Raw genomic sequence first — 24128 nt, 5'->3', positions numbered from 1 at the left:
CGTTCGGCATCTCAACTCCTCCTCTTACACTCGGTGCAGAATTGCACTTTCTGCAGCTCTTGGGAGAAAAGGGACTGAGGCCGATGGGCGAGGAATGTTTAGGCAGGGCGAAAGCCCTGGAGGAAAACGAATCTGGGCTTCCCAGCGCTTCCTCCATTCATGGTGGGCAGCCCGGGGGTGTGTGGTGGTACTGCTAGATGGGCGGGAGTGCAAAGCAGAGTTCAAAGCGCACAAGTTAGTATTTTATGAATGAGGAAGCGGGACATGGCCAGGACGGAGATCCTGCCTATTAATTTTAAAGTAATTTTAATATGGGGGGGCGGGGTTAGGCATATGAACAAATGTAACACTCCGGCAACAGGGAGTTGGAATGAAGAAGGAAAAGGAATTTCGAGACGGCAGATGAGTTCATAGAAGCTTTGAAACAGAATTAGTGTCAATGACTGACCACATTTTCAGAGAGGGAGCTCTGGAATGTCAATGGCTTGAACTGTGGGCGTGGCTGCGTAGGTAATTAAGGACCAGCGAGCCAATGGAGCAAGTGGAAGGGCGTGGCTATGCAGATAAGGTGGGTTGGGCGAACCAATGGCGGATGGCTGAAACATTCCTGGGGCGGGGTTTACCATGCAGATAAGGCACCGCAGGTGAGTCAATGGCTCGGCTCCGGGGCGCGGCTATGCAGATCGCCTTCTGCCCGCCGGCCAATAGCTTGGCTCGAAGGCGGGGCCAAAGTGCAGAAACCAAGGGAGAACAGCCAATGGCTCGGCTTCAGGGCGTGGCCATCAGGTAGGCCGGGGTTTCTAACTGGGCGCGGCCAGGCCAGCGAAACTCAACCACGGGGTCCCAAGAAGAGACCGGGTAGGAGGGGCGTGGCTTTGTAAAATAAAGCGGAGCCCGGCGAGCCAATGGCTTCTTCGGAAGGGATATTATGCAAAAAAGCCCAGCAGGGTGAGCGAGGGTCCAATTGTTTGAATGGGAGGTTCGGCTACGGAACCCGGGGCCGCCCAATGGAGGGCTGTGCATGCAAATCGAGCCCGGCAGGCCGGCCAATGAGCGTTGCTATGCAGATGAGGCGGTGACAGCGCCGGAGCTGCAGCGGAGCGAGCGCGCCCGGGGGTCGCTTTAGCGCTGCTGCGCTTGGCGGAGCAGGACTCGCACCCGGCGCCGCGCTCCATCGGAGGAGGATGATCCGGGCGTTCTCGTTCCCCGCCAGCCCGGAGCGGAGCCGGCTCCGCGGCTGGCTGGAGGGCACCTTGGCCGGCTTGTGCGAGCTACATCTGCTCCGCGAGCGCCAGGAGCGGCGGGTCCGGCAGGCGCTGCGCCTGGCCGCCGAGTCCCCGAGCAAGCAGGGCGATGGCGAGGCTGGAGGCGGCGACGCGGCTCCGGAGGACCAGCTGGTGAGAGAGAGAGAAAGAGGGAGCCTCATTGTCCGCCCCGGCGGGGGCATTTGCCGGACACCCCTGCGCGGGGATCCGGTCCGATCCTGCTCGGGGGAGGTGCTGGGTTGATCTATCCAATAGGATCGGGGGCGAAGCAGACTCGAGGCTGCATTCACGGGAGATGCCTTTGCGAGGGGAGGGGTCTTCGCGCGAGGAAAGGTCCGTACGTACCGTAGGGCTGTTGGCGGGCGTGAAAGGGTTAAAATGGGGAGGAGGGGGCGAGCCGCCGCGATTATCCCTCCCCCGCTTCTCTAGTGGGGTTTTGGGGGTGCGGGGCGCGCGCATCAAGGCTGCGATCCTGCTGCACCCGACGAGTTGCGGCGGTGTAAACGCGTGGCTGCCTTTGGGGGAAGGGTCCTTCTGCAACGTTATTGGAGGGGGGGGCTTCTGTATCGTCTGCCTGTGTTTCTGGTTCCCCCCCCCCCCATATCTTGTGTTGTCCACCGGAGGGCAAAGATTTATTTCGTTTTTTGAAAGGGGAAAGCGAGTGGCTTTAAGCCCAAGCACTGCTGTAAAGGGATCGGGAGACCGACGAGTCGGTTTCTCTGCGGTTTTATTAATGGGCTTGCGAGAAATGCCACAGGAGCGTTGCCTGTGCGCCTTCGAAACCCGGGGGATCTCGCCTCGCCGTTTTCACCTCCTGGCGGTTTGTCTTGAGCAGCCGATGAGTCGCCGCTCTCCCCTCTCCAGTCCAGCCCTTGAACTTCAAGGCACCCACCCCTCTGGCCCGTCCACCCGGGTCCTTCTGGTCGGTTACACTCTTGGGGGCGGGGAGGGCAATGCTCGGACTCCTGGGTTCTCTTCTGAGGCTGGGGCTTGGGGACTCTGTGCGTGCGGAGCGCCGGCTAGGGAAGGCGGCGGGGAGTGGTTGGGGGTTGTTAGTGTTGACGCCCGGGAGTGGGGAGATGAAGCAGCTTTTTGGTCTGTGGACGATTTGGGGGGGGGGGGAGGAGGAAGAAAGGGTGGGAAGGATTTTGGGTTGGGCAAACAGTGCGTTGCTCACAATATGTGCGTGCAAATCATGAGATATAGGCGGTGCGCCAGTGGAACTCAAGGCCACCAGGTTTGGAACCGATGCTCTGAAAGAATCCATTGTTGAACACACTGGCTTATGATTCTCTTGCACCCCCTCCCTTCTCCAAGCAATTGAAGCCTCAGCTTGGAGGGTGGGTGGGAAGGGACTTTGAAGACCTGTGGGAAAATACTCTTATTGGTGATAGAACCTCTCTCTCCAGGAGCTCTGTGTTCCATAAGCTGCTGGCTGCTGTTGGAAGGGGGCTGCAGGCTTAGATGAGCACCACTGGTCCCATCCAGCCAGAAGATTCTTGGCTTCTGTTGCCAAATCTGAAAGTCTATTTACAGTGTGTTCATCTTAAGAAGGAGTGAGACGGAAGACTGCTAATCTCAGTAAGCCAATGTTAGCTCCGGCTTCGCAACCCTGGCCTTCTGAACCAAGTGATTTGGGAAGTTACCTGTTGAATCTCAGACACCCACAATTCCGGATGTATCTGCATTCTACATTTATACGGACTTGATATCAGCTTTTTACCCAAAGCATTCTGGGAACTGTAGTTTACTAGGAGGTGCCAAGGAATTCCCTGTACTCGTGAGCTATCCATGCCCATTGCAGACCCACAAAATCCTGGGTTTCCCTGGGGATAGGTAAAGGCAAAGATAAAGGGACCCCTGACCGTTAGGTCCAGTCGTGGCTGACTCTGGGGTTGTGGCGCTCATCTCGCTTTACTGGCTGAGGGAGCCAGCATACAGCTTCCGGGTCATGTGGCCAGCATGACTAAGCCGCTTCTGGCGAACCAGAGCAGCGCACGGAAACGCCGTTTACCTTCCTGCCAGAGTGGTACCTATTTATCTACTTGCACTTGACGTGCTTTTGAACTGCTAGGTTGGCAGGAGCAGGGACCCAGCAATGGGAGCTCACCCTATCGCGGGGATTCAAACTGCCGACCTTCTGATCAGAAAGCCCTAGGCTCTGTGGTTTAACCCACGGCGCCACCCACATCCCTGGGGATCCAGCATTGCTATTGAAGCTGCATAACTGTGCTGTAGGACTAGGGAAACTCTAAACCAGCCTTCCCAACCTGGTGTCTTCCAGCAGTTTTGCACTACAGTTCCCATCATCCCCAACCAATGGTTAAACTATGGGACTTCTGCAAGGAGGCAGCGATGGGCACCAATCTGGATGGCTTTAAAAGAAGATTAGAGAAACTCCTGGAGGAGAATCAGGCCACCCTGACTCGGCCCCAGACACACTGATCAGATGCTTGGAGGCTGTGGCTGGATGGTTACGTGGGAGCCGGTTGAAGTTAAATCCTTCGAAGACAGAGGTCCTCTGGCTGGGACGGGACAACATGGGAGTGAGGGGGCAACTCCCATCTCTTGCGGGGGTGCAATTAGTGCCAGCACCGTCCGTTAAGAGTTTGGGTGTAATCTTCGATACCTCCCTCTCCATGGAGGCGCAGATTGCAGCTATAACAAAGGCAGCATTTTTTCATCTCCGCCAAGCTAAGCAGTTGGCTCCTTACCTCTCTCGCCCTGACCTAGCCACTGTGATCCACGCGACGGTCACCTCCAGACTTGATCATTGTAACTCGCTCTACGTGGGGCTGCCCTTGAGACTGACCCAGAGGGTGCAGAATGCCGCAGCGAGACTCCTTACGGGGTCTTTGCTGCGAGATCACATTCATCCGGTGCTATACCAGCTGCACTGGCTCCCGGTGGAGTACAGGATCAGGTTTAAGGTGCTGGTTTTAACCTTCAAAGCCCTATACGGCCTAGGGCCCTCGTACCTACGGGACCGCCTCTCCTGGTATGCCCCACAGAGGAACTTACGGTCTTCAAATAAAAACACCTTGAAGGTCCCAGGCCACAGAGAGGTTAGGCTGGCCTCAACCAGAGCCAGGGCTTTTTCGGCTGTGGCTCCAACCTGGTGGAACGCTCTGTCACAAGAGACCAGGGCCCTGCAGGACTTGACATCTTTCCGCAGGGCCTGCAAGACAGAGCTGTTCCACCAGGCCTTTGGTCAGGGCACAGCCTGACTCCCTCCTTTGGCAATCTTTACAAAACTTTAGTTTATGGTTGCCATCAATTTTGATTTTAATTAATTTTTATAATGTTTTTATAATGTTGTACTGTTTAGTGTTGTTAGCTGCCCTGAGCCCGGCTTTGGCTGGGGAGGGCGGGATATAAATAAAATTTATTATTATTATTATTATTATTATTATTATTATTATTATTATTATTATTATTATAGTTATGCTCTGCCCTCCACACCTGAAGGCAGAAATGCCTCTGAATGGCAGTTGCTGGAAACCACAGAAGGGGCGAGGGGGCTCTCGTGGCCAAATCCTGCTTGCGAGTTTCCCTTTGAAGCATCTGGTTGGCCACTGTAAGAACTGGATGATGGACTAGAGAGACCATTGACCTGGTCTTAAATTCTTCTAGGAAGGCTGTCTTTAATGCTGCCTCCTATCAGTTCTGTTGTTGTTGTTGTTGTTTAGTCATTTAGTCGTGTCCGACTCTTCGTGATCCCCTGGACCAGAGCACGCCAGGCACTCCTGTCTTCCACCGCCTCCCGCAGCTTGGTCAAACTCATGCCGGTAGCTTTGAGAACACTGTCCAACCATCTCGTCCTCTGTCGTCTTTGAAAACTGGAACAGGAGAACTGCAACGATTGCATCAAAAATCTATGGGATTAAGGAGGAGAGCATGTGGGGCAACTCATGGGTGAGGGGGAATTAAATGAGCGTACAAGGGGTTCACAAACCAGGCCCCCAGTTACTGGCCATACTTGGGGAAAGAAACTTAAAAGCAGGGCTCCGTGTGAAACCCCTGAATTGCAGTTCAACTCTCTTCACTGGGGTCTGAATCAAGACAACGATTTCCTTTCCCATTGCAGAGGTTGAAGTCAGCACTGTCAAATTGATTGCTTATTATTATTATTATTATTACTTATTAGATTTACAGTATATGCCGCCCATTATAAAAAAAACCCTCAGGGCAGTGTGCAACATTAAAAACATATTTTACAGAGCATAATAATAATAATAATAACATAAAACAAAGCACAGTAATCAAAAAATCATAATAACAGTTGTCCACCTGACCTTTAACAATCCATAGATTATTTAATGGCTGAAGGCCAGGGTAAAGAGGAAACGTTTTGCCTGGCGCTTATAGACGTGTAATTATGGCACCAGGTGAGCCTCTCTGGGGAGAGCATTCCGCAAAATGGGGAGCCACCACAGAGAAGGACCCGTTCTCTTGCTACCACCCTCCAAACCTCTTGGGCAGGAGGGACACAGAGAAAGGTCTCAGGTGACAAGCGCAGGGTGTTTTAATACCTATGAGCTTGCCATCTGAGCTTTGAGCATCCCTGTGGTGAAGTGGTGAGAGTGTCAGACTAGGACCTCTGGGTCTTGGGTTCAAATTCCCGCTCAGCCGTGAAGCTGACTAGGCCAGTCACTGCCTCTTGATCTAGCCTACCTCACAGGGTTGTTGTGGAGGTTACATGAGGCGGTGTAGATTCGTGTACGCCACCTTGAGCTCCTTGCAGGATAAGGTGGGGAGTGTGAATGCAATAAATAAAATACAATTTCACTCCAAAAGGAACATTATCGTTTCCAAATGCATCCAGTAACTTGTTGGTTGTGGTTGTTTGGTATCTGTCTCGGGAGACAATGGAGGAGTTCGCCTTTGGGGTTGAAGTCAAAACCGTTGGAGAATCACAGCGCCTGCTGTGGCTGTAGAGACCGATAGAGGAGAGAAATGTTTTGTTGCAGCCGGGGCAGAGGAAGGCGTCCGGTTGTGCTGCTGTAGATGCACCATTTTTACTTAGAAAGCCAGGCTTTTTGGGGGTGGGGGTGGGGGGGTAGAGAGATTGCTGAGGACACCACCCCCAGTAAACTGGAAGGAGACTCAAAATGGGAAGAGATTGGGGGTGGAAAAAGAGAACTGCCATTGGTTCTTCTCTCTCCATGGTAAGTAAATGCTTATTTCATTGGGGGTAAAGTTCTTAAATCTTTCACCGCCTGTGGTTGAAATGGCAGCAATTTGGTGATTAAGCATGAAATATTAATGCCGGAGGAGAATTCTGTCTTATTTAAAATAAATATACATATTAATGCAGCTCCAAGTTAAAATTGTGGTAGATGCATAGCCCACAGAGGTCTAGCAATTGTGCGTGATGGGAATAAAGTATGCATGCACTGATTTATCAGCGCATAATCACTGTGGGTTAAACCATAGGGCCTAGGACTTGCCAATCAGAAGGTCGGCGGTTCGAATCCCCGCGACGGGGTGAGCTCCCGTTGCTCGGTCCCTGCTCCTGCCCACCTAGCAGTTCGAAAGTACGTCAAAGTGCAAGTAGATAAATAGGTACCGCTCCAGCGGGAAGGTAAACGGCGTTTCCGTGCCCTGTTCTCGTTCGCCAGAAGTGGCATTGTCATGCTGGTCACATGACCCGGAAGCTGTCTGCGGACAAACGCCAGCGCCCTCGGCCAATAAAGTGAGATGAGCGCCGCAGCCCCAGAGTCGGTCACGACTGGACCTAATGGTCAGGGGTCCCTTTACCTTTACCTTAATTCTGGTTGCAAACTTCAGGTTCCTGCAGGGAAACTGATTATGGACGATGCATCCAGTTTGGTTTGCTCGGAGGTCATACTCAAGTTCTCTCTTTGCTGATCTGTTTGCTGGGAGGTTGTACGCCAAAGAACTTCCACCCTGATCTGTTGTGGGGAGGTATATGACTTCCTGCCAATCAGTTGCTATTCCACACTTTGTATTGCCTTCCCTGTCACTTTCCTAACTGCAAAAACTCCTCTTTGTTGCGACAGAGCACTTTAACCTACCTCAGTTGCACAAACCAACATTTCCAGCATGTGACTGAACCCTGCCTGCAAAATGGCGACAGTCTGGGGGTGATTTGGTTTATTTTATTCTTCGGAGAGATGTTTGCATATGCCCCAGAGTCCTGCGGAGTAGTTGATGAAGGAAGGTGTCCCCAGCACGTATTTTTCGCTCTATAAGACACACTTTTTCCCTCCTAAAAAGTAAGGGGAAATGTGTGTGCATCTTATGGAGCGAATGCAGGCTGCGCAGCTATCCCAGAAGCCAGAACAGCAAGAGGGATTGCTGCTTTCGCTGCGCAGCGATCCCTCTTGCTGTTCTGGCTTCTGGGATTCAGAATAATTTTTTTCTTGTTTTCCTCCTCCAAAAACTAGGTGCGTCTTATTGTGCGTCTTATAGAGCGAGAAATACGGTAACTTGTAAACAGAAGCTAAGGGGCTCAAAGAAATATGTTATCTTGTTTAAATAAATATAAAAATAAAAAAAATGTCCAGTAGCACCCTAGAGACCAACTAAGTTTGTTCTTGGTATAAGCTTTCGTGTGCATGCACACTTCTCCAGATGCCTCAGAAACTTCAGATATCTTGTTTATTTACCCTTGCTCTTGGAAGCCAGTCCTCTAGTTCAGAGGTGGGGAACCAGACATTGCTGAACTACAACTCCCATAATCCCTGGGAAGCGTGGCTGATGGCCAGAGCTGAAGGGAGTTGTAGTTTGGCAAAATCTGGAGGGTCAAAGCTTCCTCCCACCTGGTCTCGTTCTTTCACCCACAGATGACCACAGAAGCCCCTCATCCCTGCCCATTCAATCTTTTAAGGCCTGGAATCTCCTTTAGACTTTTCCCATATGGTAGATGCTGTTGTCTGGCTGGCTATTGTAAGAGCAGAATGCTTTGCGAGATGGTTTGTGACCTGATCCCAGCAGCTATGTTATTCTGCTGTTCTTACGCAGCAGAATTAAAACGTACCCTTGAAGCTTTTGTATTGACCGCGTTTGATGGGCGGGAATAGAAGAGCCTAAGGTAAAGGTAAAGGGACCCCTGACCATTAGGTCCAGTCTTGGCCGACTCTGGGGTTGCAGCGCTCATCTCACTTTATTGGCCGAGGGAGCCGGCATACAGCTGGTCATGTGGCCAGCATGACTAAGCCGCTTCTGGCGAACCAGAGCAGCGCACGGAAACACCGTTTACCTTCCCACCAGAGTGGTACCTATTTATCTACTTGCACTTTGACGTGCTTTCGAACTGCTAGGTTGGCAGGAGCGGGGACCGAGCAACAGGAGCTCACCCCGTCACAGGGATTCAAACCGCTGACCTTCTGATCGGCAAGTCCTAGGCTCTGTGGTTTAACCCACAGCACCAAGAGCCTAGAAACCTCCTATTTCCCCAAATCTTAAGGCGTAGCAGAGTTGGGTGCTGGAGGGTCTTAGAACATGGGCCAGCAAACTTTTTCAGCAGGGGTCCGGTCCACTGTCCCTCAGACCATGTGGGGGGGGGCAGACTATATTTTGAAAAAAAATATGAACAGATTTCTTTCCCCCACAAATAACCCAGAGATGCATTTTAAATAAAAGGACACATTCTACTCATGTAAAAACACGCTGATCCTCGGACCGTCCGCGGGCCAGATTGAGAAGACGATTGGGCTGGATCCGGCCCCCGGGCTTAGTTTGCCTACCCATGGTCTAGAGGCAAGATTCCCAAACTTTACTGGGTTCAGCCTCCTTGGTTGCATAAACTCATCCTAAATACCTGCTCCCCTAGCATGATTCAGAATAGCAATATGCATGGCAGACCAAGAAAGGTAGTAACACAATAAATTTAAAGTGGTGACAACATGCCAGTCGGCTGCCTTGGGAAAAAACAGGACGTCCTGTTTCTTCTGGCAAGAGGATAGCAGCAAAAATGGTGCCCCCAAAAAGGACTTGGGTGGGGGGCAGTGATCTTAAGTGGCTCCCCAAAGCACGAATTTTGGGGTGCTGTGCCTGAAAAGTGCTTGGGGGGGGCGCAATCTCATGTGGGTCACATGACTCACGCGGGATTGTGGACCCAGGAGATGGCACCCCAGATTTGGGCTGCTTCGTTTTGGAAGACATGTAACATTAAATTGCACATTTATTCAATGTCCAGTGGAAGCTATTCAGTTTAATTAACTTGACAAGGCCCCTTTGCCCCTTAGCACCCACCTAAGGAATCCCCTCCCAAAGGGGCAGTACCCCCCCCCCCACTTTGGGAACCGCTGGTCTAGAGAGTGATCTTTCTGGTAAAGGTAAAGGTAAAGGTAAAGGGACCCCTGACCATTAGGTCCAGTTGTGGCCGACTCTGGGGTTGCGGCGCTCATCTCGCTTTATTGGCTGAGGGAGCCGGCGTACAGCTTCCGGGTCATATGGCCAGCATGACTAAGCCGCTTCTGGTGAACCAGAGCAGCGCATGGAAACGCCGTTTACCTTCCCGCCGAAGCGGTACCTATTTATCTACTTGCATTTTTACGTGCTTTTGAACTGCTAGGTTGGCAGGAGCAGGGACCGAGCAACGGGAGCTCATCCCGTCATGGGGATTCGAACCACCAACCTTCTGATCGGCAAGTCCTAGGCTCTGTGGTTTAATCCACAGCGCCACCCGCGTCCCCTAAATCTGATGTTTGGTCAAGCACTTGCCTCCCATTGCTCTTGGGACTCACCTGTTCCACAGCTGAAACACCTTAATTTTGGTATAGATATTTCCCAAATGTCTGAACAGCCCAAGGCAAGCGAGAATGGCTTGCAAGCTAAACACTGGTGAAAGAATGCTCCACAACGCCATTCTTTTTAAATTAGCATCATATCCTTTGTTTTCATTTTGATTATAAATGTGCAATAAAACCCATCCACCCAGCGTTTCTGTGATATATTTCTCTCTCTCCCTGCCTGAGTACCATGCATTTTTTCAAATACAATCAGGAACATTCATAAAGCGGTACAATAAAGCACCGCAGGAACAACGGATTAATAATAATAAAATCCCCCTCATCATCTTGGGACCCTAATTAAAAACACAAGAAGACGCCTGCCAGAATATCTGCTTTGTGCGTCGGATGGTGTAGACTCTGGTCCACAAAATGATGGATGGGCTGGTCTTTTAAGGCGCTCTAAGATTATTTGTGGTTCTGCCTCAGCCATTTGCCAACCTAGTGCCCAGCATCCGTGGCTGGCACGGCTGGGAGTTGCGATCCAAAACATCTGGAGGGCACCAGGTTGGCGATGACTGTTTTTGCAGTGGTGATAAAATCTGAAGACTGTGCCTGCATCAAAAGAAGGCTATTCACAGAAGAGGCTGGTCTGTTAAAGAAAATGGGGCCCTGCCCCACCAGCCTCTGCTCTTAGTCCCGGTTTACCTGCCTTCTAACTTAACAACCATGGGTGGTGCTGTGGGTTAAACCACAGAGCTTAGGACTTGCCGATCAGAAGGTCGGCGGTTCGAATCCCAGCGACGGGGTGAGCTCCCGTTGCTCGGTGCCTGCTCCTGCCAACCTAGCAGTTTGAAAGCACACTAGTGCAAGTAGATAAATAGGTACCGCTCCGGCGGGAAGGTAAACGGTGTTTCCGTGCGCTGCTCTGGTTCGCCAGAAGCGGCTTAGTCATGCTGGCCACATGACCCGGAAGCTGTACGCTGGCTCCCTCGGCCAATAAAGCGAGATGAGCGCCGCAACCCCAGAATTGGTCATGACTGCACCTAATGGTCAGGGGTCCCTTTACCTTTAACTTAACAACCAGTCCAGGGGGTGGCGCTGGCACCCAGCTTCCCCCTTTAGTCTCCTTCTGTGTTGCCCTTGCAGGACTCTGCAGGGAGAAGCATGGGGACAAAGCTTCTGCCTGTCGTTGGCTCTGGCGCCACCTGCTGTTGGGCTCCCTACCGTTTGCCCTACCAGCTCCAGCGAACACCAGCCCTCTGGTTCGGCAAATGTCTTTGCTCCCAGTTCCTAAAATAAGACTGATGGGGACAGCCTGTGCACTCCTCTTATGCTCTGCATCCCACACGCTCCCATTGCCAGTTTGGGAAGCGGCGATAATGTGACGTTGGCCACAGTCCATAGCTATCTTCTTGTTTCGATGTGTTTCCCCCCAAACCAGCTTTGGTCCTAATTGAGAATGAACTGGCTGCATTTGAAGCCGGTAATGTGTACACAGGGACGCGGGTGGCGCTGTGGGTTAAACCACAGAGCCTAGGACTTGCAGATCAGAAGGTTGGCGGTTCGAATCCCCGCGATGGGGTGAGCTCCCATTGCTCGGTCCCTGCTCCTGCCAACCTAGCAGTTCGAAAGCACGTCAAAGTGCAAGTAGATAAATAGGTACCACTCTGGCAGGAAGATAAACGGCGTTTCTGTGCACTGCTCTGGTTCACCAAAAGCGGCTTAGTCATGCTGGCCACATGACCCGGAAGCTGTATGCTGGCTCCCTTAGCCAATAAAGCGAGATGAGCGCCACAACCCCAGAGTCGGCCATGACTGGACCTAATGGTCAGGGGTCCCTTTACCTTTTAATGTGTACACAAGCTGGTAACGGATACACAGCCAGAATCTCAGCTTGGCAAGGAGTCCCTAACCCTCTGTCCTGGAAGCTACTTCCCTCTCCATCCACCCAAATACATGACACATAGTTACTGGAGTGCAAAGGCGCTCTGGTCAGCCCCCTGTGCCCCCTGCCCCCTTCCCTTCAGCATTTTGCCTTTTGACACCCCTCCCTAAACCCTCCCCACCTGCCCTGTACTCCTTCCAGGTGTGCTTTCACCCCCGCTCCCGGAAGTTGCGCTGTTGGTGAGCATTCCGTTGAAGGCAGTGAGAATGTCCGTGATGACCTCACATGACAAAAGCTTGACCAATGGCGGGTTAACAGGTCACAGAAGCCACTTGCTGATTTGTGCCTAAGGATCACGGTATTTAACTAGAAATCCATTGTCCGTGCACAAAGAGGGCCTGTATTCTTGGTCTGCTGACTAGGGTTAAATTCAAGCAGTGCTCTCGACCGTTCCTGGCGTCCAGTAAAAAGGAAAAAAGTCACGCGGTTTCTCCTCTTGGCCGGTTCTGGTACAATCGCCTCCCTCCTGCTCCTTTCCTTTATGGCAGGAGAGTAACCGCGCCCTTGTCAGAGTCTCTGAAGCATAGAGGAGCTTGGCTGGATCCGGCCAGTTGCCCATTCAGTCCAGTATCCTGGTCTCTCGGCGGCCAGCCCATGAGCCAGATCTGAGCATAACAGCCAGTTTGCGACCCACAACAACTGGTCTTCACCCACGTACTGCTTCAGACAGTGGAGATAGAATCACAGACATGTCGAGTTGGGACATCTAATAATAATAATAATAATAATAATAATAATAATAATAATAATTTTTATTCATACCCCGCCCACCCCAGCCAAGGCCAGGCTCAGGGCGGCTAACAAGCAATAATAAAAACAAGCTGAATGAATACAGTACAACTGAAAAACAAGATTAAAATACAACATTAAAATATTAAAATATTAAAATGCAGCCTCATCACAGGAGGAGAAAGGAAAAAGAAAAAAGAAAGAGGGGGAGGGAATCAAATTGGCTCCAAGCGAAAGGCCAGGTGGAACAACTCCCTGCGGAAAGAAATCAGATCCTGCAGGGCCCTGGTCTCATGAGGCAGAGCGTTCCACCAAGCCGGAGCCAGTGTTGAAAAGGCCCTGCCTCTGGTTGAGGTTAATCTAACTTCCTTAGGGCCCGGGACCTCTAGGGTGTTTCTATTTATGGACCTTGAGGCTCTCCGTTGGCCATACCGGGAGAGGCGGTCCCGTAGGTACGAGGGTCCTAGGCCGTGAAGGGCTTTAAAGGTCAAAACCAGCACCTTGAATCTGATCCTGTACTCCACCGGGAGCCAGTGCAGCTGGAAAAGCACTGGGTGAATATGCTCCCATGGCAATGCAGATAGAACTGTGGAATTTTTACTGTGGCAGTGCCTGCTTCTTGGAACTCCCTGCACTTTTCGGCACCATTTTTGTTTAGGCTTTAATCTGTTCTTAGTTTATGGCTGGTTTTATCTTTTGAGTGCTTTATAGAGTTCTTTTTTACTTTTCTTCATTCTCTTCGGTACATCGCTTTGAGTTTTTCTTCCAACAAGCAAACGGTGTGTGCATTTCATGAAATAAACAAGCATAGACATCATGGATAGCCAACCTAAGCTGGGCAGAAGATCCCCTAGCCACAGAAAAAGCTTGAGGGGAAATTTCCTCCCATGAATTGGATGACTTCCCCATGACTTCTCAGGCAAGTGGAGCCTGGCTGAGGGCGGGAGAATGTTATTTTTCTTCTATTTTTTGAATAATAATAATAATAATAATAATAATAATAATAATTTATTATTTGTACACCGCCCACTTGGCTGGGTTTCCCCAGCCACTCTGGGCAGCTTCCACAAAGACCATAAATACTCTAAGATGTCACACATTAAAAAATTCCCTGAACAGGACTGTCTTCTGAATGTCAAGTAGTTGTTTGACATCTGCTGGGAGGGCGTTCCACAGGGCGGGCGCCACTACCGAGAAGGCCCTCTGCCTGGTTCCCTGTAGCTTTGCTTCTCGCAATGAGGGAACCGCCAGAAGGCCCTGGATCTCAGTGTCCGGGCAGAACGATGGGGGTGGAGACGCTTCTTCAGGTATACTGGACTGAGGACGTTTAGGGCTTTAAAGGTCAGCACCAACACTTTGAATTGTGCTCGGAAACGTACTGGGAGCCACTGTAGGTCTTTCAAGACCAGTGTTATGTGGTCTCAGCAGCCGCCCCCAGTCACCAGTCTAGCGGCCGCATTCTGGATTAGTTGTAGTTTCCAGGTCACCTTCAAAGGTAGCCCCACGTAGAGTGCATTGCAGTCTGTGGGCAGGTAGGGTCTCAGCTTGCGTACTACGTGGAGCTGGTAAACAGCTGCCCTGGACACAGATTTCACCTGTGCCTCCATGGACAGCTGTGAGTCCAAAATGACTCCCAGGCTGCGCACCTGGTCCTTCAGGGGCACAGCTACCCCATTCAGGACCAGGGAATCCTTCACACCTGCCCGCCTCCTGTCCCCCAAAAACAGTACTTCTGTCTTGTCAGGGTTCAACCTCAATCCATTAGCCACCATCCATCCTCCAACTGCCTCCAGGCACTATTAACTTGGAATGAGTTTACATAGATATATTAGGTTACTGACAATTATATGTGTATTAGGATAATAAGACTATACACATCTGTATATTAATGTCTGGTAATACAACAGCATTTCTTTCTTTCTTTCTCGCCTGATTTTTTTAATTTCCTTTTCCTCTCTTTCTTTTTATGAATGAAATTCCCTGAATAAAATATCAATAAAATATTATCAATTAGATTTATATGCTGCCCTTCATCGCAAGATCTTTGGGCGGTTCACAGGCTAAAAACACAAGGTGAAAACACAAGTAAAGAGTTAAAATTAAAACAAAACAATAACCCGACACACATTTAAAAGGATGTAAATATTACTCAGCCTTGTAAAACCCCAAAAATACAAATTAACATATAACACTTAAGAACAATTTAAAACACGCCCCCAATAAACAGCACCCACCTGTTTAAACCCCATCCCCATTAAAAACCATAATTTTAGCACAAGGGGGCTGGCAGGATCCCCACCAGCGCTAAGGGGTCAGCCTTGACTGTTCTCCCCCCATCTAGGTAAAAAAAAAGGTAAAGGACCCCTGAACGGTTAAGTCCAATCAAAGGCGACCATGGGGTTGCGATGCTCATCTCGCTTTCAGGCCGAGGGAGCTGGTGTTTGTCCACAGACAGCTTTCCGGGTCATGTGGCCAGCATGACTAAACCGCTTCTGGCGCATTGGAACTCTGTGACGGAAACCAGAGCGCACGGAAACACCATTTACCTTCCCACCACAGTGGTACCTATTTATTTACTTGCACTGGCGTGCTTTTGAACTGCTAGGTTGGCAGGAGAAGGGACCGAGCAAAGGGAGCTCACCCTGTCGCGGGGATTCGAACCACCAACCTTCTGATCGGGAAGCCCAAGAGGCTCAGTGGTTTAGACCAGCGGCTTGATTTAATCAGCTATGATGGACAGGTATCACATTGTTGGCCTCACCGCCACAAGTGACCTGTCCACACCGTTTGGCTGCAGCAATTGAAAGTCAATTGAAATTACACCCCAGGGTGTAATTTGCTGTTGTGCCAAGGAACCCCCGACAGACCTGAAGCAGCCATGGCTGCAAGCTCAGCACGGATCTGAGTGATTTTGCCCTCCAGAGTGATTTGTACATCTCTCACAGCGGGTTGCTGACCAGTCCGTTGTCAGTGATACATTAGTCTAGTCCAGCTGATTTACAGTGTGGGCAGCTCAACTGGGGATGCGGTAAAGGTAAAAGACCCCTGGACGGTTAAGTCCATTCAAAGGCAACTACAGTGGTACCTCGGGTTAAGAACTCAATTCATTCTGGAGGTCCGTTCTTAACCTGAAACTGTTCTTAACCTGAGGTACCACTTTAGCTAATGGGGCCTCCCACTGCTGCCGCCACCATGCGATTTCTGTTGTCATCCTGAAGAAAAGTTCTTAACCCGAGGTACTATTTCTGGGTTAGCGGAGTCTGTAACCTGAAGCATCTGTAACTCGACGTACCACTGTATGGGGTTCTGGTGCTCATCTCACTTTCAGGCCAAGGGAGCCAGCGTTTGTCCGCAGACAACTTTTTGAGTCATGTGACCAGCATGACGAAACCGCTTCTGGTGCAACAAAACACCGTGACGGAAACCAGAGCGTACGGAAATGCCGTTTACCTTCCCGCCACAGCAGTACCTATTTATCTACTTGCACTGGCGTGCTTTCGAACTGCTAGGTTGGCAGGAGCTGGGACCGAGCAACGGAAGTTCACCCTATCGTGGGGATTCGAACCACCAATCTTCTGATCGGCAAGCCCAAGAGGCTCAGTGGTTTAGACCATGCAGCAGAGGCTGAGAGAGAGAATCTCTTTGCTGTTGCCCCTGCTGCCGTGTGGCAGGGAAGGCTGAGCCCTTGCCCCTCTGTTGGGTCAATGCGCAATGGGTGCCACTTGCGCTCTAACGGACGCCAGCTGGTTTCACTGCCCAGAGCCCCTCAGAAAACCAAGGAACCTACCAGAATCCGTTTGCTCAGAGAGAGGAGCAATCCATTTTGTAAACTGCTTTGAGATTTTTTCCTTTAAAATATAAAGGAACTTTTTTGATCCATGCTTCCATGCCAACCCTCTCCTTGTTTTGACATTCCAGGCCTCCCTGCCTTCACAGACTCGCTGAGTCAGACCCTGGTGCAGTCAACGGAGCTGAGTCATCTTTTTGGATTGGCCAGGTCTCCTGCGTTTTCTTGTCTCGGAGACTGGCGTGTTTGTGTGTGTCAGAGGGGTCATCTGTGTTTACCCTTCCGCCATATTGATGTCCTCGCCTTCCACAGTCCGGCTCTGAGCTTGGCTGGTGGTTGATAGCACGCAAGAATACAGTGATACCTCGGGTTAAGAACTTAATTCGTTCTGGAGGTCCGTTCTTAACCTGAAACTGTTCTTAACCTGAAGCACCACTTTAGCTAAAGGGGCCTCCTGCTGCCGCCGCCGCACAATTTCTGTTCTCATCCTGAAGCAAAGTTCTCAACCCGAGGTATTATTTCTGGGTTAGCAGAGTCTGTAACCTGAAGCGTATGTAACCTGAAGCGTATGTAACCTGTGGTACCACTGTACTTCTACCTGTTAGATTAAGAGACTCAGCAATAGGCCTGTTGTCCAGTTGATTTAGAACGCAAGGTGGTATTCTTTTCTTATCAAACAAAAATCGTAAAAAATGGACCCACAATTTGAGGGATTTTGCCCTGTGTGGTGCCATCTTGTGGTCGGAGGTGGGGAAAAGGTTGCTTTCTTTTCTTGCTGCTGTCTTTTATTTCTGCGCCGTGCCATAGAGTAGAATAGAATGGGAGAGTTGGGAGGGACACCTGGGGGCCATCTAGTCCAACCCCTTGTGACACAATGTTTAACCTTGCACTGTGCGAAGAAATCCTTTTCTTTTATCTGCCTTGAATCTTCCAACGTCCAGCTTCCTTGAATGCGCACGATTTCTAGTGTTATGAGGAGAGAGGAAGAAAAACCTCCCTCCATCCAGTTTTCACCATGCCAGGCATGCTTTTATAAACTTGTCTCCGCTGACTTGCCTTTTCTCTAATAATAATAATAACAATAACAATAAAATTTTATTTATATCTCACCCTCCCCAGCCGAAGCTGGGCTCAGAGCGGCTAACAACAATAAAAGTAACACAGCATTCTAAAATCAATTCATTCTAAAATCAATTCAAAATCAAATTCATGGCAACCATTGGGCTAGAGTTCTATGAGGATTACCAAAGGAGGGGGTCAGGCTGTGCCTTGGCCAAAGGCCTGGTGGAACAGCTCTGTCTTGCAGGCCATGTGGAAAGATGTCAAGTCCCGCAGTGCCCTAGTCTCTTGTGACAGAGCGTTCCACCAGATCGGGGCCACGGCCGAAAAAGCCCTGGCTCTGGTTGAGGCCAGCCTAAGCTCCCTGTGGCCCGGGACCTCCGAGATGTTTTTGTTTGAAGACCGTAAGGTCCTCCGTGGGACATACCAGGAGAGGCGGTCCCATAGGTATGAGGGTCCTAGGCCGTAGAGAGTTTTAAAGGTTAAAAGGTAAAGGTAAAGGTACCCCTGCCCGTACGGGCCAGTCTTGACAGACTCTGGGGTTGTGCGCCCATCTCACTTAAGAGGCCAGGGGCCAGCGCTGTCCGGAGACACTTCCGGGTCACGTGGCCAGCGTGACATCGCTGCTCTGGCGAGCCAGAGCCCGCACACGGAAACGCCGTTTACCTTCCCGCTGGTAAGCGGTCCCTATTTATCTACTTGCACCCGGAGGTGCTTTCGAACTGCTAGGTTGGCAGGCGCTGGGACCGAGCAGCGGGGATTCGAACCGCCGACCTTTCGATCGGCAAGCCCTAGGCGCTGAGACTTTAACCCACAGCGCCACCTGCGTCCCCTTAAAGGTTAAAACCAGCACCTTAAACCTGATCCTGTACTCCACCGGGAGCCAGTGCAGCTGGTATAGCACCGGGTGAATGTGATCCCACGGCGGGGACCCCGTAAGGAGTCTCGCTGCGGCATTCTGCACCCGCTGGAGTTTCTGGGTCAGTCTCAAGGGCAGCCCCACGTAGAGTGTTGAGTGTGTCCCTTCACCTTTCCGGGCTATTTCAATAAAGTCTGGTCACATGTGGACAGTGATGGTGGGTGAACAATAGGCCGGGCCGAGAAGATGACTAGTCCAGCAGGAAGGTCAGGCAAACACCATAAAACGCTTGAAGCTTTGCCTTAATGGAGGGTGGGGTGGGTGACTTACTGAAACTCAGAACGGCGCGAGCAGCCGGGTAAATACTGAAAAATATGGCAGGTATGTTGACGACAGGAGAGATAAAGGGGGGAGGAAGAGGTGTCATGGGGCAAGGAGGGGGATTTTGGTGGTTTATGGGGGGACAATGTAATTCGGGTAAAGGTTGACAGAGGGGAGGGAGATTTTTGGAGAGCACAGGGGGCAGGAGATTTGCTCAGCAAAGGCTGTGCAGCCGCCCTTGCTCAAATGTTCTTCCATCATTTATTTCCTCCTTGCCACTTCCAGGGCTCTCATGGGCTCTCTCTCTCCCAGGGTCAGGGAACCGGTCTGTGTGCGTTTATGCCTTAATTTCCCCAACCAACAGCGTCTTCCAACCTCCAGGTATTTTGGATTGCAACTCCCCAATGCCTAGCCGGAATTAAGATTGCCGGAAGAAATATCAACAACCTCAGGTATGCAGATGACACAACCTTGATGGCAGAAAGTGAGGAGGAATTAAAGAAGCTTTTAATGAGGGTGAAAGAGGAGAGCGCAAAATATGGTCTGAAACTCAACATCAAAAAAACAAAGATCATGGCCACTGGTGCCATCACCTCCTGGCAAATAGAAGGGGAAGAAATGGAGGCAGTGAGAGATTTTACTTTCTTGGGCTCCATGATCACTGCAGATGGTGACAGCAGTCACAAAATTAAAAGACGCCTGCTTCTTGGGAGGAAAGCAATGACAAACCTAGACAGCATCTTAAAAAGCAGAGACATCACCTTGCCAACAAAGGTCCGTATAGTTAAAGGTCTGGTTTTCCCAGTAGTGATGTCTGGAAGTGAGAGCTAGACCATAAAGAAGGCTGATCGCCAAAGAATTGATGCTTTTGAATTCTGGTGCTGGAGGAGACTCTCGAGAGTCCCATGGACTGCAAGAAGATCAAACCTCTCCATTCTGAAGGAAATCAGCCCTGAGTGCTCACTGGAAGGACAGATCCTGAAGCTGAGGCTCCAGTACTTTGGCCACCTCATGAGAAGAGAAGACTCCCTGGAAAAGACCCTGATGTTGGGAAAGATGGAGGGCACAAGGAGAAGGGGACAACAGAGGACGAGATGGATGGACAGTGTTCTCAAAGCTACCAGCATGAGTTTGACCAAACTGCGGGAGGCAGTGGAAGACAGGAGTGCCTGGAGTGCTCTGGTCCATGGGGGCACAAAGAGTCGGACACGACTAAACAACAACAACAATGCCTGGAGCACTTGCGAGCACAGCTCTAGGAGATTATTCCTTCTGGATGTGTTTATCTAACGGAATAAAGATCTGTGCGGGGCGCTGGATACCAGGGGACGGCCCTCGAAGGAGCAACCCAGTTGCAGGCGGACTTCTCAGAAATCTGCGGGAAGTGCCCTTTTTGTTGTGTTACGCAGGAAGCGGCATTCTCCTGAGTCGGGCCATTGCCCTATCTAGCTCAGTGTTGCCTACACAGACTGGCAGCAGCAGCTCTTTGGGGTTTCAGAGAGAAAACATCCTCATCCTTCGTGGAAGATGCTACTGAGGAACAAATCTGGGGCCTTCTGCCCCTGAGATGCAGCCCAGGTTGTTGGAATTGGAGAAGAAATAGAACACACACAAACACACATATCCGATCCTCGGGGAGAACTGCTGTCTCTTTCTCTTTTTTTATACAGTGGTGCCTTGCAAGACGAAATTAATTCGTTCCACGAGTTTCTTCGTCTTGCGGTTTTTTCATCTTGTGAAGCACGGCTATTAGCGGCTTAGCGGCTTAGCGCTATTAGCGGCTTAGCGGCTATTAGTGGCTTAGCGGCTATTAGCGGCTTAGCGGCTTAGAAAAAGAAAAAAAAGGAAAAAAACTCGCAAGAACTCGCAAGCCCATAGGGAAATTCATCTTGCGAAGCACCTCAAAAGACTCTTTCGTCTAGCGAGTTTTTCGTCTTGCGAGGCATTCGTCTTGCGGGGCACCACTGTATAATGATTTTTATTGAGTTTTCCATATTTAATTACATTTCATTACACAAATCTATAACATAAAGCATTGCTCCAACAGAGCATCGACTTCCTTCCCTCTCTCTTTCTGACTTCCCAACATCTTTTAATAAATTCTTCGCATTACTATAGCCACTTTTTACCTTGTACTGTATCTTCTTTTCTTTTTTAAAAATCACTTCCTTATATGTAAATTGGTTCCTTATTTTCACATCACAAAGCATTTCAATTCAAACCAACAAACGTTTTCAAATGTTTACAATTTTCTTTCATATGAAATATAAATTTGCTCCAGTCCTTCTGAAACAGTTCGTCTCGCCAATTCCGGATCTTCCCCATCAGCTTTGCCAATCTCCACATATTCTACCATTTATATCTGCCATTCTTCCAATGTAGGAATTTCCTGCTGCTTCCATTTCTGGGCCAGGAGTATTCTTGCAAGCGTTGTGGCATACCTAAACAAACTTACATCTTTTTTTCTGAATTTCCTCTCCGATTAACCCTAACAAAAATGCCTCTGTTTTTTTATTGAAATTATATTTAAAAACCTTTTTCAACTCATTATATATTGTATCCCAGAAGGCATTCACCTTGGTACAAGTACACCACATATGAAGGAAATTCCCCTCTTCCTCCTTGCATTTCCAACAGCTTTTATCTTGGTTTCTATACATTTTGGCAAGTTTAGTCGGTGTAATGTACCAGTGATACATCGTCTTCATTAAATTCTCTTTAAGTGACACACATGCTGTAAATTTAATTGTTTTTATCCATAATTTTCCCCACCTTTCAAAGTCAATGTTATGTCCCAAATCCTGGGGCCATCTAATCATAACACTTTTAACCTCAGTTACAGATAGGTAGCCGTGTTGAAGAAGAGTTTGGATTTGATATCCCGCTTTATCACTACCCGAAGGAGTCTCAAAGCGGCTAACATTCTCCTTTCCCTTCCTCCCCCACAACAAACACTCTGTGAGGTGAGTGGGGCTGAGAGACTTCAGAGAAGTGTGACTGGCCCAAGGTCACCCAGCAGCTGCATGTGGAGGAGCGGAGGAGTGTTGGTCTGCCATAGTCAAAACAAAATAAAAAAATTCCTTCCAGTAGCACCTTAAAGACCAACTAAGTTAGTTCTTGGTATGAGCTTTCGTGTGCATGCACACTTCTTCAGATACACTGAAACAGAAGTCACCAGACCCTTCTATATAGTGAGAAGGTGGGGAGGGGTATTACTCAGAAGGGTGGTGGACTAGAAAGAGAAGTTGCTGAATTGCAACTTATTACCAAACTTAAAACCATGGAGAGACCTGGTCTGAACAAAGACATTGGATTCTTATCTCATTATACATGACAAAGCCAATTTTCACCTTCTCACCCCTTGCTTTTTCCTGTAAGACCTATTGCAGTCGTTAAGAGTCGTCAACAGGCTCATCACAGCTATCTGCCAATCACCCAATCCCACCACCCTTCTGAGCAATACCCCTCCCCACCTTCTCACTATATAGAAGGGTCTGGTGACTTCTGTTTCAGTGTATCTGAAGAAGTGTGCATGCACACGAAAGCTCATACCAAGAACTAACTTAGTTGGTCTTTAAGGTGCTACTGGAAGGAATTTTTTTATTTTGTTTTGAGTTTTAACCTCTTCATCCTTTGAAGGAAAGCTGCTCTCTCTCTCTCTCTCTCTCTCTCTCTCTCTCTCTCTCTCTCTGGGAGTTACGTCGTCGTTGTCAAAACCACCTTTGCATTCTGCCTTTGCTCAGCCTAGGAAGGCAGATCTGATTTCTTCCTAATGGACAGTCCTGGGCCGAGTCTCCGCCAGCCTCCCTCCTCCCTCCTGTCTGGATTCTTATCTTTGAATTTATTACTGGGAGACATGCATGCAACCGTGTTCTTCCAAAACTGCCTCCCTGCCAGGCGCAGCCAAGGGAAAGAAACCGAATCAGCAGATGTGGGGGGAGGCCTCAGAGACCCCCAGCCTCACTTGACCCAAGCCTCTGCATTTTGCACCCCACTTACTGGGAAGGGGCTCTGTGCTTCGGAAAAGTCCGAAGGAAGGACCAGGTTTCCACAGAAAGGTTTTTTTTGCTGCATGTGTGTGTGTCAACAGAACCTCTACCCTCTGACATCTGCACAAGCCAGACATTGAAACAGAAATTCACTTTGTTAATCTGGGAAGAGACGTCAGGTTTTTTGCTTTCTCTCTCTCTCTCTCTCTCTCTCTCTCTCTCTCTCTCTCCCCGCCCCTTGCAAAGGGAGACTCGCTTTGTCACCTTCAGTTACAGATAGGTAGCCGTGTTGGTCTGCCATAGTCAAAATAAAATAAAAGAAAAAAATTCCTTCCAGTAGCACCTTAAAGACCAACTAAGTTAGTTCTAGGTATGAGCTTTCGTGTGCATGCACACTTCTTCAGATACACAGAAGTGTGTATCTGAAGAAGTGTGCATGCACACGAAAGCTCATACCTAGAACTAACTTAGTTGGTCTTTAAGGTGCTACTGGAAGGAATTTTTTTCTTTTCTTTTATTTTGACTTTGTCACCTTCAGCGTTCACAAATTGTGTGGCCTGCCCCATGGAACAAAAAAAGCAAACAAACCTTGTAAGCAAAAAAATCTAGCACGCCAGGAGGGAGGCTTTTAGCCTGTCTGCTTCTGGCTCTGCTAGATTTCTATGTGCAGGGATTTGAGAGTGGCTGTTTCAATACCGTGGTACCTTGGGCCACAGATGCTTCAGGTTATAGACTCCGCTAACCCAGAAATAAGGGACGCGGGTGGCGTTGTGGGTTAAACCACAGAGCCTAGGACTTGCCGATCAGAAGGTCGGCGGTTCGAATCCCCGCGACGGGGTGAGCTCCCGTTGCTCGGTCCCTGCTCCTGCCAACCTAGCAGTTCGAAAGCACGCCAGTGCAAGTAGATAAATAGGCACCTCTCCGGCGGGAAGGTACATGGCGTTTCCGTGTGCAGCCAGAAGCGGCTCAGTCATGCTGGCCACATGACCCGGAAGCTATACACCGGCTCCCTTGGCCAATAAAGCGAGATGAGTGCCGCAACCCCAGAGACGGTCATGACTGGACCTAATGGTCAGGGGTCCCTTTACCTTTACCCTTTAACCTGGAAATAGTACCTCAGGTTAAGAACTTTGCTTCAGGATGAGAACAGAAATTGCACAGCGGCGGTGCGGTGGCAGCGGGAGGCCCCATTAGCTAAAGTGGTGCTTCAGGTTAAGAATAGTTTCAGGTTAAGAACGGACCTCCAGAACAAATTAAGTTCTTAACCCAAGGTACCACTGGACATAGGGGAGCGTTCAGAAGTGGTCTCTTTCACCTGCAGCGGCAATTTGGGTCCGGGACTCGGCCGGCTCATTCTCTCGCACGAACAGGCCAGGCCTGTTAACTTCTCTGCAGTTTCACCCAAGGCTCTTTTCTCACAACTGGGGTGGTTGAGCAACAAGGAGGAGGTGTGGGTCAGCCACCCCCACTGT

General features: G+C 49.8%; 1 protein-coding gene across 2 annotated transcripts in view; it reads left to right on the top strand.

Moving 5' to 3' along the window:
* Positions 1-1079: 1079 nt before the first annotated feature.
* DACT3 (dishevelled binding antagonist of beta catenin 3) overlaps positions 1080-24128 on the top strand; it is a 46792-nt gene continuing 23743 nt past the window's right edge. The window contains exon 1 of one of the 2 annotated variants that reach the window (XM_079985445.1): positions 1080-1397. In XM_079985445.1, the coding sequence (XP_079841571.1) occupies positions 1185-1397 (213 nt within the window). In that variant the 5' untranslated portion in view covers positions 1080-1184. Of the gene's footprint in view, positions 1398-1509; positions 1599-24128 lie in introns of those variants that run through there. The other variant, XM_079985446.1, reaches the window with a different exon arrangement.

Source organism: Podarcis cretensis (assembly GCF_951804945.1).
Source record: "Podarcis cretensis genome assembly, chromosome: 8".
Classification (NCBI taxonomy): domain Eukaryota; kingdom Metazoa; phylum Chordata; class Lepidosauria; order Squamata; family Lacertidae; genus Podarcis; species Podarcis cretensis.
Note: the sequence above shows the minus strand (reverse complement) of the source record. Positions and strands in the feature narration are given on the sequence as shown.